This window comes from Chrysochloris asiatica, unplaced genomic scaffold (genome assembly GCF_000296735.1).
Source record: "Chrysochloris asiatica unplaced genomic scaffold, ChrAsi1.0 scaffold00122, whole genome shotgun sequence".
Taxonomy (NCBI): Eukaryota; Metazoa; Chordata; class Mammalia; order Afrosoricida; family Chrysochloridae; genus Chrysochloris; species Chrysochloris asiatica.
This window is the reverse complement of record NW_006408640.1, coordinates 4,960,712-4,977,146: the sequence shown is the minus strand read 5'-3', so window position 1 is coordinate 4,977,146 and position 16,435 is coordinate 4,960,712. Positions and strand designations below refer to the sequence as shown.

Here is a 16,435-nt window from a genome sequence, read left to right as displayed (position 1 = left end):
TTCCAATGGAGAAAGATGAGGCTTTCTGCTCCTGTAAAGATTTACAGCCTTGGAAACCCTGTGCAGGGTCACTATGAGTCGGAACCGACTCCACGGTACTTGCCAACAACAACAATTCTTTATGAAATTCTTATATGTGCTAACTTATGCATTCAGTTCCAAAATAGAAGTGTTTATTGAAAAACATTAACATTCTATCCATTTAACAAATAATTGGATATCTACTTGCCAATTTCTGTGTTAAGCTCTGAATGCACATTGGTAAATAAAGCTGACATAATCCCTGGCCTGGTAGATCCTACAGTATAACTATCACTTTGGAACAAGTGCTTGAGTTGTGTAATGATACCACATTTTATCTCAGGGTTAAAAAGAAAAAAACCTACTGTTTAGGATAAGGTTGAAGGGCTAAGTTTGAACTTTCATACTGTGTCAGAAACTCCTATTTGGAAATGAATAAAAAATGTTAAAACCATTTACTTCAGAATTTGTCTAAATGTTATACTTCTCCTTTTTGAGTGAGTAAACCTTATTGCTAAACTTTGAAGCTTACCTTTAAAATTTCTAAATACTATGTTAAAGGGTTTTACTTGTTCTCTGGTGTTTTCAATACTTTTGCTTCCTTATACCTAACTGAACTCATGAATAACGTGTATAGTAATGATTACGGAAGGAAGAGTGTCAATAAACTGAGGATGCAAAGATCACACTATTATTATTGTGAGTTATTGTGAGTTAAATGATGTAACTGCTCTGGACATAACAAGGGGGCCTCAAAAAGTTGTGGAAGAATGCCTTTATCTTTTAATTTCCATTTTCCCACCAACTTTTTGAAGCCCCATCATATGGCCAGAGCCCGTTCTCCATATTCTTATACCTTTATCAGGAGTCATTAGGCAGAACTTCATGTTCTTAAGATATACTCTGTTCTGATATAGGCTACTTTCTTTTTGAGAGGACTTTAGTAGTTATCAGTGTAATATGGTTGTATGATTTGAAATGTGTCTAAATGATAGAAATGTCTATAGTGTAGAATTATATTGCAGTGCAAGTGTTATATTGTTTTCTGCATAGTTTTGGCATTCACAGAGCAAAAAGAGTGATTCAGCTCGATTACCCAGGTTTTCTAAAGACACATTCTAAGCAGAGAAATGGTGATAAGAGTATTATCGTTATTATTCAGAAATGGTATGTTTTAATAAGCAACATCAGTGATATCTATTATTGCAAACTACAAATTGATTTTCTCAACTTGTGAGATAGTCCACTTGAAGAAATTAAAATCTTAGGTGCTGGACAAATCTGAGTTTTAAATGTGCTTTGGCTTTACCTTAAAAATAGTATTTTGGAAAACTAATGATGAATCATTGATTAACTGGTGATCTTTTTTAAAAATGTTGGTTTGTTGAATTCTGCATTTTCCTTCGTGTGCTTTTTTCCTTTTCTCCTGTCTCTTCTCATTCTGTAGATTCAGATCCAGGACATACAAGTGAAAATTGGGGGGAGAGACTTATATCTTCTTACAGGACATATTCAGGTAATTAGATTATTAGGTCCTCCTCTTTAGCCAGCAGTTTCTGTGACATTTGCAATTAATTATTATACTATAAATAGCTTTTCAAACTAGTATATAGATATCTTTGGTTGAGTTAATGAATACATGAATGACTCTAAATTATCCAGTTTTTATTGCGATATCCAGTCCCTTATATCTAATAAATGCACTGTTTAAGTAGGATTACTCTATACCATCACTCAGATTTTGTACAGCACAACTTGAGGATACTATTCATATAAAAAGACATGGGAAAGGCAACAACTCCTGGAGTACTGAGTGCTATAGTCCTTAGGTTTTATATCCTTTACAAAGTATACCAAATATACTGATTGTAATGGACAGTGTAATCTTAACCCTTAAATCACACAGTGTTTTAAAAAAATAAAATTCTTTCATTGAACTCAGTAGTCTTTATTGACTGTGCTACACATTTTAATTTTAGCTAAAAGTGGATTAAGACATCAGGTTACCCTGAGAAATGCCTTTATCATTAACTGTGTTAGGACTTATATGTTCTGCTAGGGTACAATATTGTGTGCCTTGATTCATGGATACAAGAGAATATATAAATATTATTTTAAAATAAATAATAAATGTGTTCTCTAGTATGTTTAGTATTGGGCATGCTTTTCTTCTTTCTTCCTTTCTTTCATATAGGCTGACATTTTGATCTCTAGGCTTTTCTTAATGTAAATATTGTTTGCTGTTGTTAAGTGCTGTTGAGTTGGTTCCGACCCATAACAACCCTGTATAGGGTTTCCAAGGTGTGTCTGGTGAACTTGAACCACCGGCCTTGCGGTTCAAACCAACTTTGCAGTCCAACACATTAACCCACAGTGCTGCCTCAGCAGGACTCCAAGTATTGTTTAGACCCTAAATAAATATGTGCAGTTTAGGTAGAGTGGTAGTGAAACCAAATAGACACCCTTAAAATTGTTCACAAAGCCAGTGATTGAGATGATAAATTGATAGTGCATAATTATCACAATTTGAACAGGAGGGAAATCAACATTACATATAAAAGACATACAATTATTGTGGAATTTGGTGTGTTTTTCTAAAATGGGGTTGCTGGGTGGCTGAAATAAATGGTTAAGCGCTCAACTGCTCACCAAAAATTGGGAGTTTTGAACCCACCCCAAGGCACCTCATAAGAAAGTCCTGACAATCTGCTTTTCTGAACGGTTACATCTTGAAAATCCAATGAAGCTCAGTTCTAATTTGCAACACATGAGGTCACAATGAGTCAAAATCAACTCAGTAGCAAATACTGAGCACCTAAATCCACTTGAAAGAGCTTTATATGATGAATCAATATATGGTCTTAATGTCATTGCCAGAAATCAGCAACCAGAAAATACAGACCCAGAACTGTTGGAGATTTGTGAAATTATTTTAGAACCAGAAAGTAACGGCAAAAATTGTTCTTAGAAGTAAAGTGTACATGTTGCAGGTATACACACAATAAATGTGATTGATTTAATTATACACATCCAGTGTGTTCCATTTCTTACACAATGCTTTGTGGGGAAATGTTATATTTCATTTTTTAGACACTGGATATTTATTAACCAATTCTCCAAGAAAAACCAGGTTGTCTTTTTTCCTTAATGTACCTTCTTGGATGTGTCATTGTTGACCTGAGAGAAAAGCATTTCAGAAGGTTCTGTGAACCCTTAAAGAATGTTGGATGGTTAAAAGCCCATTTCTTTGGAAGTTTTTTTTTTTTTTTTTTTTTTTTTGCTTTTACATAGTCTTAAGTAAATCTTCTAAATTTTTTTTCCTGTAAATTATCTCTAGGCTGGATCCCTAAGCAGCACAAAAGATTAAGCTACTAAAAAAAAAATAAAAAAAGATTTTTCTACTAGTCGGAAAGTTGATGGTTCAAATTTATCCAGAGTATTCACAGAAGATATGTGGAGTAATGGGGTCACCATGAGTCAGAATCAACTCAATGGCAACTACCAACAACAATCTCTAGACAGGCTAAGGGGAATTTCACATCTATAGTAGACTGTGCATTGTTGTCTGTGTACTGATGTGTTAAACTTTTGGTCTGTTATGGAACAAACAAAAACTTATTTCTGTAACTTAAACTTCAGAAGTACCTAACTCTTTTTCAAGTATACAGTATGATATTTTACTTGGACAGGTCAGAGGGAAAAAGTACTTCACAGGATAGACCCCAAATAGTCAAAGTCTTGTTGAGTACTTTCAAATGTGCTAACATTATGCTTATGATATTAAAGAATGATACATGTATCTAGTTATATGTAACCTGGTTCATGTAACTTCTTTTCCTTAACCCATGTAAAACATGAACTCAGACAAATCACTAAGGTATTCAACTTAGAGAAGAAAAATAGACTACAAATTGTATGGCAGCATCTCATTTGAATTTCTACTTGAATATTTATAGTATATCCAATTAGGCAATTATTTGGCATAATGTAATTCTAATAATGTTTATTTGGCATAATGTAATTCTAATAATGAATTTATAAGTGTCTCACTTTTTTTCTGTAAGCTGAGTCATGTTAAAGTGCATTCTTTATAAAACATTCAATAGAGTGTATTGTTTTCTCCCTTGTTTTGTTTTTTTCCAATTTTGAGATCTTATATTTTTTCCTTAAACCATATTTTCTTATCTGCTTTCTATAAAATAGTCACACTTTTAAATATTTTACTATTAAGGGGAACATACATTCATTTATTTAAATACTTCTAATTCAGACAGAAAGCCATTAAAATACCAACATTTTTCTAAAATGTGAGCTCACCACTTGTCAAAATTGATTATTTATGCTTAGAGAACCAAGGCATAAAGAAAATTAACATAAAAAGTATGTGTTTTAGGAAAAAAAATAAGCTTTCCCAAAAGACCTATTTATTTTTTTATTGCTAAGTGCCACCAAGTCAGTTCCGACCCATAGCGACCCTGTATAGGGTTTCCAACAAGCAGCTGGTGAGCTTGAACTGCTGACCTTGTGGTTCAAATCAACTTTGCAGTCCAGTGTATTAGCCCACAGCGTCACACCAGGACTCCTATAAAGAGCTATTTTGGGCTTTATATAATAAATTTAGTGGCAAGTTGAATTCTGAGGGAAGACTGAATTTATACTAAATTAGATTATTAATGGCAACAGTATGAGAAATGTAAATATAAAATACTAAATTACTCTAAGTAAATTTGGGTTTAAATAAGTCTTGAGTATTTTTTTTTATGTTTTTTTTTTTTTTAAATCAACATTTTAGGAGCTACTGAATTTTGAATGGTTTGTGGGCACTAAAGTTTGAGGATTAGGTCCCGTAATCTTTCTAGCTCATTTGGATACCAGTATCTTAATAAGTGGTACACTGGAAGAATTAAGTTCTTGGGCCAACTAATAATATCAAACTTTTACTAGTTTTTTAGACCTTTCTAAATTAATACATATGTATCTTCTAGAGTATTCTATTTGCTGGCTACATTAAATTTTTTAAAGTTTGAAGCTCTTTTTCTGCAAGGACCCTCAAATCTTGACCTGTAAAGCCAGATATTTCTAAAAAGGCTACTTTTCCCAAGAAGTAGATACCTAGACAGTTAATAACCAGGCCTGCCTGGCATAGGGCCACCTGTATTAACGCCCAGAAAATTCATAAAGGAAAAAAAAAATACCTACTCTGTACCTCTTTCACCTATTAAAATCCAGTTTAATCTGTTTTTCCTGACACTTAATGAGAAATGCTAGATGCATTGCTAAATCTAATAGCCAACTTTAAGGCAGATCAGATCTTTTTGAAAGGGGGTCTAGGTATTTTTGGATATTTGCAGCATCTCTTTTAACCCACTGTTACACAGAACCTTTTAAAGTAATTTACACACTGAATTTCCATTTTTCACTTAGAGATAACAAAATAGTTGCTCTTTAATGGAGTCCTGGTGTGGCACTGTAGGAAAAGCACTAGACCATAAGTCAGTTTGAACTACAAGGTCGGCAGTTCAGACTTACCAACCACTCCTTGGAAACCCTATGTAGAGTTGCTATAGGTCGGAAACAGCTCAACAGCACTTAACAACAACAACAACAACAACCAAAACCTCTAATTTTCCAGTTTTCAGCTTTGATAAATATTTCTAGTCATATGACTAGAAGGTAGCGTAGCGTAGTGGTTACAAATCGGGCTACAGGGTCAGCAGTTTGAAACTACCACTGTTCCACGGGAGAAAGGTGAGGTTTTCTGTTCCCGTAAAAATTTACAGCCTCAGAAACCCTGTACAGTGTCACTATGAGTCGGAACCGACTCCACAGCACGTAACAACAACAACAGAAGAAAGTGATATGGTACTTTATGTACTTTTTTCAGCAGCAGTGTGTTGAAACTTGTCTAAGTGATATACAAATCATTAGTAAAATCAGCGAAGTAATTTGAATGTTGCTATATAGGTTTAGCAGTAATTAAGAATTAAATTATAGTGAATGAAATAAAAGTTTCAAAGATATAATTCCAGCTTTGAATATTTGAAATGTTTTTCAGATATTTGACATATAACTGAAGAAGTTAAATTTTAATAGAATAAATCATGAAAACACTTTATTAGAAGTAAATTTCTAAATGTTACTAATTTTCTAAAAACAACAACATTAAGATTATATTTTATCTCAAAGCATTCAGGAAAAAATTTGCTTATACCAGTTATTATAAAAATTTAGTGTTTTCTGTCTAGATATTACTAGCTTATATGTTATACACTTTTCTCACATACATATATTGTTGTTAGGTGCTGTCGCGTCAGTTCTGACTCATAGCAACCCTATACACAACAGAATGAAACACTGCTCAGTCCTGCACCATCCTCCTGATTGTTACGTTTGAACCCATTGTTGCTGTTACTGTGTCAGTCATTCTTGTTGGACATCTTCCTCTTTTTCATTGAGTCTCCACTTTGCAAAGCATGATGTTCTTCTCTAGGCACTGGTTCCTCCTGACAACATGTCTAAACAACAAGAGATAAAGTCTCATCATCTTTGCTTCTAAGGAGTGTTCAGACTATCCTTCTTCCAAGACAGATTTGTTTGTTTTTCTGATATTTTCATGGTACTTTCAATGTTCTTTTCCAACACTATAATTTAGATGCATTGATTCTTCTCTGATCTTTATTCATTGTCCAACTTTCACATGCATATTAAGCAATTGAAAATACCATGGCTCAGGTCAAGCCCACCTTAGTCCTCAAAGTGACATCTTTAGTCTTTAACACTTTAACAAGGTCCTTTGCAGAAGATTTGCTTAATGTAATAGTTGTTTGATTGCTGCTTCCATGAGTGTTGATTGTGAATCTGAGCAAAATGAAGCCTTTGACAGCTTCAGTCATTTCTCTGTTTATCATGATGTTACTTCTTGGACCAGCGGAGAAGACTTTTTTCTTTACAATGAGGTGTGCAGTATATATATATATCATCTATTTTAAAAATCGTATGTTTTGCTTTTGAGTACTTAAAATTTGTTTCAAATTCCTACATTTCTATTTATAATTTCAGAGAAAGAAGGTCCAGAAAAGAAGAAGACAAAAAAGGAAGCTGGAAATAAGAAATCCACACCAGTTAGCATTCTTTTTGGTTATCCACTCTCTGAGAGAAAGCAGATGGCACTTCTTATGCAGATGACAGCAAGAGACAACAGTCCAGGTGATCCTCCTATCATATGTGCATTCTTAGTTTTCTTAAGGCATTTTTAGCCTTGTTATACCATTTCTAACAACTCTTAATTTTGATTCTTTCCTGGATTTGAACAGAATTTTAAGTTTGTGATTTTACATTTGTGTGACAATTAGTTGTCTCTGTCCTCCACACAATTAGAACCTTAAACAAGAGCTAATCTTTGTACTTAGTAGTCATTCAGTAAATGTTTCCCAAGTTACTTTAGAAGTGGATTACTCAACTTGAGAAATCCACTTAGAGTTAAGTGCTTTTAAAACAAAAGTTTTGTTTAACCCATTTCTGCTTTAACTACAGTGCATTACCTACATTTATTTCATATTTCTAATTAAGTTGTCTCACATGAAGTTATATAACTCTCATTGACTGATGTTATGTACCATCGAGTCGGTTCCAACTCATAGGACCCTGCATAGGGTTTCCCAAAGTGAGTGTTGTTATTGTTAAGTGCCATGAAGTTAGTTCTGACTCATAGTAACCCTGTATAGGGTTTCCCAAGAGTGACTGCTGAGCTTAAACCACTGACCTTGCAATCCAGAGTATTAACCCCCAGCACCACACAGGGTCTCCAGAAGTACTGATGGGAAGAAGTAGCTAACAGAAAGTAAGTCAGTTTTTTCTGGAGGAAAAAAAAGGTATTTTGGCTCTGATGTCAAGGTGTCTTCATATGAATGTCTGGGTAGTATAATGTGGTTGTTGTCAAGCGCTGTTAAGTTGATTGCAACTCATAGGGTTTCTGAGGAGCAGCTGGTGGATTTGCATTGCCATCCTTGCAGTTAACAATCCAGTGCTTATCAAACAGTGCCACACCAGGATAATAGACCCTTTTAGAATGCTTTGAAATAGACCATTTTCCCTCTGTTCTTTTTACTTTAAAACCTGGGAGAGTGTTCAATTCTTAACAATTCTAAGTAACATAGTTTCACCAAATCATCAGTGTATGTAATATCTTATACTTATAAAAATATTATAAGGCTTCTTGCTCTTCAACTACAGTATATTGTTTGGGTTATTTTCCCACCTAAAACCAGGGAAATACTGACCAAATTAAAGTTATTTTAGTTAAAAATTTTTTAAAGTTTCTCTAAAATGTTGACTTTGTAAGATTTAATAGTTAGATAGAAATAATATTTTAAAACAAATTTTTTGTGTATCATTCATCTTTATTCTTCTTTGAATAAATGAAAGAATTAAAAGCTGTTAAGGCAATGCCCTCACTTTCAGAGATAACCATTATCAATAGTTTCTTGTTGGGGTGCTATAGGATAAGCACTGTACAGTTAATCACAAGGTTCGTGGTTCAACCTTAGTTTACCAGCTGCTCCTTAGAAACCCTCTACAGGGTCGCAATGACTGGGAATGGATTAAATAGCACTTAATAACAATGTCATATGTATTTAAAGGGTCCCTGAGTGGCACAAACTGTTCTTAACTAATAACTGAAAGGTTGGCAGTTCAAGCCCACTCATATGTGCCTTGAAAGAAAGACCTGGCAATCTGTGGACACAGTTCTACTCTGAAACACCTGGGGTCTCCATGGAGTCAGAATCGACTCAGTGGCAAGTGGTTTGCTTCAGTATGTTCTTTTAGAATTGCTCTAGCTATATACAAGTATAAAAATCCATATCTTTTGTTGTTGCTCATTCTGTTATAGATAGGGTCACTGTGAGTAGGAACCAACTCTGTGATGCCTAACAACAACAATAGAGCCCAGGTGATGTAGTGTTTAAGCATGCTGCTAACTGACAGGTCAGTGAGTGGTTGGATCCCGCTAGTTGTTTTGCAGGAGAAAAGATGTGGCAGTTTGTTTCTATAAAGTTTGTTGTTGTTGTTGTTAAGTGCTGTTGAGTCGGTTCCAACTCATAGCCACCCTGTATAGGGTTTCTGAGAAGCGGCTATTGATTTTGAACTTGCAATTCAAACTGCTTGTCCTATACCAGCACACCAGGACTCCTCCATAAAGATTGGTATTGTTGTTGTTAAGTATCTTCAAGTTGGTTCCAAACCATAGTGACTTTGAATGGGGTTTCTGAGGAGCAGCTAGTAAGCTTGAACCACCAACCTTTGTGGTTCAAATTGACTGTAGTCCAGTTTACAGTCTTGGGAATCCTATGGGCAGTTCTACTCTATAGAATCGCTATGAGTCAGAATCAACTTTTGATAGCAGTGGGTTGGGTTTGGTTGGGATTATACTATAATCCTGTATGTATTTAGTTATTTTAAGTGGAGATCCATGTCACCTTTCTGTATTAACATGTATAGAACTAGAGTGAAAAGCTTTTAAAATATCAAGCTGTTCGCCAGCAGGTAGATATGCTTGTAGTTTAGAATTTTTGTTAATAGATTATCTGTCTTTTTTTAGCAAGATTGTCAGTTTGAACGTTACTACTTTTTATTGTTTGCATGAGAATTATTTTGGTCATGCCTAGCATAATCTTTTATGAATTTAATTTGTTCTATAACAGCTCAATTTTTTTTTTTTTTTATTGTGAATTGAGTGAAAATTTACAGGGCAGATCATCAGTTTTACATTCAACAAATCATATGCTTTGTTTCATTACAATGATTATAATCCCCTTCATGTATCATCAGTTAACAGTATTTTTCTATATTCATTTTAGCTTTTTTTTTTTTCAAACACTCAGGCATATATAATAATTTAAACAACCAAAGGTCACATTCTGCAAGCCTGCCTCCTGGCCACTAGCTCTCAGTCCCTCTCTTCCCAAGAATCTAGAGCCCTCAACTGCATCTACCCTGTATGCAGAGGGGATAGCGTTGATATTTGATGTGTACATTTAGATTCTTTTTTTAACAGCTCAGTTTTTATAGGACTATATCTAAACTCTCCTAACACCTTTTAGATCTTGTATTTATGTACCAATATTCCTTTTAATACTGAAATCATCCATGACTAATTTACATTTAATATAAAAATAGACATGTGAACTCCAGCCCTCAAGTTCATTTCATCTAATTCTTCTCTGTTATTTTAACATGCCTATGAAAAATATATTGTTTTCCAATTCATCAAATTACTGATTGAGCAATATTTTAGTATGTATACTTAATACTTTATTATCCTTTAAACCAATATTATAAATTGACAGAGTAAAACATTTTCCTAAATTGGCTCAGGTGATATTTGATAACCCAATATTTTACATATCTGGGCCAAATTATTAAGATTTGAAATAACTGGTTGAAAAGGTATTCCATTTCTGATCCAGGAAATTCAAACAGAACCAATAAAAACCTTTATATAACTGTGCGGAATACTTAGCCTGGAAACTCTTGTTAACTTTTTCTTTCTTATAGATTCTACACCAAATCATCCGTCACAAACAACACCAACCCCCAAAAAAACTGCTAGTTCCTCATCTCGACAAAAAGATAAAGTTAATAAAAGAAATGAGCGTGGTGAAACTCCTTTACACATGGCAGCTATTCGAGGAGATGTGAAACAAGTTAAAGAATTAATAAGTTTAGGGGCAAATGTGAATGTGAAAGATTTTGCAGGTAAGACTAATAATTAAGGACTAATATTTAGGAACTCAAATTAAAAATTTTAAAGCAGATTCTGGTTGCAATTTGCTTTCATATACCTGTATTCCTTTTGATGATAAAAACATTATAAAAATGTGATAAATTTCTTAAAACTATTTTGGGGTGTGATGTAAAATCCTGATCTCTGTTCCATGCCAGTAATTTTTCAGTATGAATTATTTTCTTACAATATTATTGTTAAGGGCTGTCAAGTCAGTTCCAACTCATAGCCACCCTGTATAGGGTTTCTAAGGAGCAGCTAGTGGGTTTGAACTGCCAACCTTGTAGTTAGCAGTCTAGAGTTTATCGTACAGCACCACACCAGGACTTAAAATTCTTTATCCAATTTAGCTTCTATTATAGGTGAACAACAACAATAGGTGAATTGGACTCCTGTTGTGTTACTGTAGGATAAACACTGTACTGCGAACCACAAGATTGGTGGTTCAGCAGTTCAAACCCACCAGCTCCTCCTCAGAAACCCTATACAGGTTCCCATGAGTAGGAACTGACTTAATGGCACTTAACAACAACATAAGTGAATTAAAGCACTCTATTATTCCTGAACAGAGTCCTGGTGTGGTGCTGTGGGCTAATGCGTCAGACTGCAAAGTCGTTTGAACTGCAAGGTTGGTGGTTCAAGCTCACCAGCTCCTCCTTGGAAACCCTATACAGGGTCGCTTTGGGTTGGAATTGACTCGACGGCACTTAACAACAACAAGAAGTATTCCTGAACACTTAATTGTGCTCATGAGGAAACTGTACCTGGACCAAGAGGCAGTTGTTCGAACAGAACATGGGAACACTGAATGGTTTAAAATTAAGAAAGGTGTGTGACAAGGTTGTATTCTTTCACCATACTTATTCATATTATGCTGAGCAAATAATCCAAGAAGCCGGGTTATATGAAGAAAAACATGACATCAGGATTGGAGGAAGACTCAATAACAACCTGCGATATGCAGATGATACAACCTTGCTTGCTGAAAGTGAAGAGGACTTAAAAAGTTTACTGATGAAGATCAAAGATCACAGCCTTCATTATGGATCACATCTCAATGTAAAGAAAACAAAAATCCTCACCACTGGACCAATAAACAACATTCTTATCAATGGAGAAAAGATTGAAGTTGTCAAGGACTTCGTTCTTCTTGGATCAACTGTCAACACTCATGGAAGCAGCAGTCAAGAAATCAAGCAACACATTGCATTAGGCGAATGTGCTGCACAAGACCTTTTTAAAATGTGGAAGAGCAAAGATGTCAGCTTGAAGACTAAGGTGCACCTGACCCAAGCCATGGTATTTTCAATAACCTCATATCGATGCGAAAGCTGGACAGTGAATAAGGAAGACTGTAGAAGAATTGATGCTTTTGAATTATGGTGTTGGAGAAGAATATTGAAAGTGCCATGGGCTGCCAAAAGAACCAATAGATCTGTTTTGGAAGATGTGCAGCCAGAGTGCTCCTTGGAGGCCAAGATGGCCAAACTTCGTCTTTCAAACTTCAGACATATTGTCAGGAGGGAGCAGTCACTGGAGAAGGATATCATGTTTGGTAAGGTGGAGGGTCAGATTAAAAGAAGAAGACCCCCAACAAGATGGATTGGCCAAGTGGTAGCATCTATGGACTCAAGTGTGGCAACCGTAGTGAGGTTGGCCCATGATCGGGCATTGTTTTGGTCTGATGTGCATAAGGTCACTATGAGCCGGTACCGACTCGATGGCACCTAACAACAGTACAACAACAGTAGCACAATTGTTAAAGCCCTGGACTGCCAACCAAAAGATCAGTGGTTCACAATAACCAGGTACTCCGTTGAAGAAAGATGAGATGTGGCAGTCTGCTTTTTTTTTTTTTAAAGAGCTTTTATTGTTAGTTTCAATGACAGAACATCAATTTTACACTTTTGCACTCAACTAATTGTATTTTGTTTTATTGTATATTTTATTTTCTTGCAATGACTAAAATTCCCTCCATTTAAAAAAAAATTTGTGTACACAAAAATTTGCAGGAATATATAATCATTTAAACAACCAAAGGGCATATTTGGCAAGCAAGACTCCTTTCCGCCAGCACACAGCCTTTCTCTTTCCAGGAGTCTCAAGTCCTTAGATGCTCTGTCTCTCCATGCCATCACCTCTGCCTCCATCTCTGGTGTCACTGCTTCTCTGGTTAGGATCCCACATTCCGCTCATGCTCTTCCCTCTTGATGGTCCTAGGGTCCACTGTTCATGGAATGTAAGATTAACTACTCCCTCCTTTCTGTTAAACATTTTTTCCTTTTATAGTTGTGACCATCACAATTAGTCATGATAGCAGTTAGTCAAATTAGAAGAAATCTATCGCCATCTCCTTTCACTTGACACATCTAGACAATAAGATAGCTAGCTATTCAGTGGGGATTATACATTCCCCCACACACTCTGAAACTAAACTCCCTCTTGAAAACTTGGAAGACAACCACTTTGTGCCTTTATCACCCCCCAATTTTAGGTAGGCAATGTCTGTCTGTGTTGCCTATCCCTATCACCCCTGGGGCTGATCCTTGATGTGAAGACTCTTTCCCTTTTGGTTGGAATTTTGAACAACTATATCCATAAGCAAAGGTCAAGTTCATCAAATTATAGCAATTTACTCTTGCTTCCTGGCAAATTTCTTTATCTTCTTCTAATCGAGTTCTGATCATCAAGCTATCCAAACTATGTCAAATGGGTACTATCTGCAAGTTTGGGCATCCTTGAGCGCCTACCCCCACTTTGTATCAGCTGGACGTTTGACTCTTAGCTCTTTCTACAGTGGCTAGGTCAGTGTCCATGGGCTCAGGAGTTCCCAAGTGTCCCCAGACTCTGAACCATCTAGCCCTTACTCTTGTCTTTTCTCAAAGTTGACAGGAGTCTATGGAACATGGTTCAACTTAGCCCATGTCTTCATTACTGCCTTTCCCCCACTTCTGCTCACAAGTAGACCAACACAGTCACTAGTGAGCTAACTAACATGGCTGCTTGTGTTCCCTTTGAGTTTCTGTCCTGGAAGGGGGTTTGTACTGTGGGACTTGATTGCTTGCCTTGATGCTTCCCAGGTGAAAAGCTTGCTTGTTCTTGTAATGCCAAACAGGCACCATTTTTGTTTTGTTTTCCCTGCTGGTCTTTCTTTTAAGAAGTATCTTTTGTTCCACTAGCCACTTTACGCTGGTTTGCATGTCCTTTCAAGTGGGAATGTCCCACCCCAGAAGGTTCTTGATGGGGCTCCACAAGAAGCCCATTTCACTGGCCAAGTTCTAGAACATCTTTTTATAATTCCAATCAATTATAAGCTGAAGACGAGCTTACAAGCTTTCTGTAATCATGTTTCCCAATATTCCTTTCTATCTTACTCAAGTGTCAGTTTTACCATAGTAGGCAAGGGAAGCCAATATCCATAACACAGTCAAGCATCTTAACATTATGTACCCTCTTTTTACCCATTCAGACTATGCCTTGATCCCTGTATCACAGAGCCCTGTTGGTCCAAGTTTACCTCTCTCCCATTTATCCCATGCAAACCTACAGAAGTGTTCCCCTACCTAAGTGTTCCCCTGTCTTCCTTGTCCTTCCAATCCCTCCCCATTCTTGTGTATTGCCCTCCCCAACACCCAAGTTATGATGTAACTGTCACCTAACCTGTACTCTGTCATCCCCTCCCTCCCACCCCGGTAACCAACAAAGGATTTTTTTTTTCCTATGGATATTTTTTCTTAAGCTTTGACAATAATAGTCTTTTGCAATATTTGTTCTTTTATGACTGACTAACTTCATTCAGCATAATGTCCTCAAGGTTCATCCATATTATGAGGTGGTTTACAGTTTCATTGTTATTCTTCAAGGCAGCATAAATTCCATTGTGTGTATGTACCAAAGTTTGTTTATCCATTCTTCTATTGATGGGCACTTTGGCTGTCTCCATCTTTTTGCTATTGTGAATAGTGCTGTGATAAACATTGATGTGGATATATCTACTTGTGTTCTGGCTCATATTTTTTGTGTATATATACCAAGTAGAGGAATTGCTGGACCATAAGGTATTTCTACTGCCAACTGTCTGAGGAAGCGCCATACCATTTTCCAGAGTGGCTGAACCATTTTACAGTTGCACCAGCAATGTAGGAAGGTCTCAATCTTTTACATCCTCCCCAGAATTTATTGTCCTTTGCTTTTTTGAATTTGACTGTTATGGCTGGTGAGAGATGGTATCTTGTTGATTTGATTTGCATCTGTCTAATGGCTAATTAGTCTTTCTCCAATCCTGATGCCACGTTTTTCTTCATAGAACCCAGCTTCTCGGATTATTTGCTCAGCATACAGGTTGAGTAAGTATGGTGAAAGAATACAACCCTGTTACACACCTTTCTTAATTTTAAATCATTCAGTGTTCCCATGTTCTGTTTGAACAACTGCTTTTTGGTCCATGTACAGATTCCTCATGAGTACAATTAAGTGTTCCGGAATACTCATACTTCACAATGTTGTCCATAGCTTGTCATGATCCACACAATCGAAAGCCTTTGCGTAGTCAGTAAAGCACAGGTAAACATCTTTCTGATATTCTCTACTTTCAGCGAAGATCCATCGGACATCAGCAATGATATCCCTCGTTCCACGGCCTCTTCTGAATCCGGCTTGTACCTCTGGAAGTTCTCTGTCAATGTATGCATGCAGCCATTTCTGTATTACCTTTAGTAAAACTTAACTCGCATGGATATCAAAGAGATTGTCTAATGATTTTCGCATTCCATTGGGTCACCTGTCTTGGAATGGGCACAAATACGGATCTCTTCCAGTCAGTTGGTCAGATAGTTGTCTTCCAAATTTCTCGCAGAGATGAGTGAGTGCCTCCTGTGCCACCTCACTTTCTTGAAAGATTTCCATTTTTATTCCATCAATTTCTGGTGCCTTGTTCTTTGCCATTCCTTTACTGCACCTTGGACTTTCTCTTTCAGTATCATTGGCTCTTGATCATATGCTACCTTTTGAAATGGTTGAACATTAACTATTTCCTTTTGGTACAGTGACTCTGTATTCCTTGCATCTTTTCTTAATGCTTTCAATAATGAAAGTCGAGGCTTGAATTTTTCTTCAGTTCCCCTACCTTGAGAAATGCTGAGCACATTCTTCCTTTTTGGTTTTCTGATTCCAGATTTTTGCACATTTTGTTGTAATATTTGTATTTATCTTCTTGAGCTGATCTTTGAAATTTTCTGTTCAGCTCTTGTACCTCCTCATTTTTTCCATTTGCTTTAGCATCTCTATGCTGGAGAAAAGTTTCAGTGTCTCTTCTGACATCCATTTTGACCTTTTACTTTTTTCTTGTCTTCTCTATGATTTATTGCTTTCTTGGTGTATGATGTTCTTGATATCCCACAACTCTTCTTCTCTTCTGTCTTTAGTGTTTAATGTATCAAATCTGTTCTTCAGATGATCTCTAAATTTATCTGCAATACGCAGATGATACAGCCTTGCTTGCTGAAAGTGAAGAGGACTTAAAATATTTACTGATGAAGATCAAAGAGCACAGCTTTCAGTATGGATTACATCTCAGTGTAAAGAAAACAAAAATCCTCACCACTGGACCAATAAACAACATTCTTATCAATG

The 16,435-nt window shown here is 36.1% G+C and overlaps 1 protein-coding gene across 2 annotated transcripts in view; it reads left to right on the top strand.

The window, feature by feature from the left end:
* Nucleotides 1–16,435, top strand: part of ANKRD12 (ankyrin repeat domain 12) — a 234,638-nt gene that overhangs the window by 75,177 nt on the left and 143,026 nt on the right. Inside the window, exons 3-5 of one of the 2 annotated variants that reach the window (XM_006868699.1) lie at nt 1,469–1,537; nt 7,081–7,227; nt 10,576–10,776. In XM_006868699.1, the coding sequence (XP_006868761.1) occupies nt 1,469–1,537; nt 7,081–7,227; nt 10,576–10,776 (417 nt within the window). The remainder of the gene's footprint in view (nt 1–1,468; nt 1,538–7,080; nt 7,228–10,575; nt 10,777–16,435) is intronic. The other variant, XM_006868700.1, reaches the window with a different exon arrangement.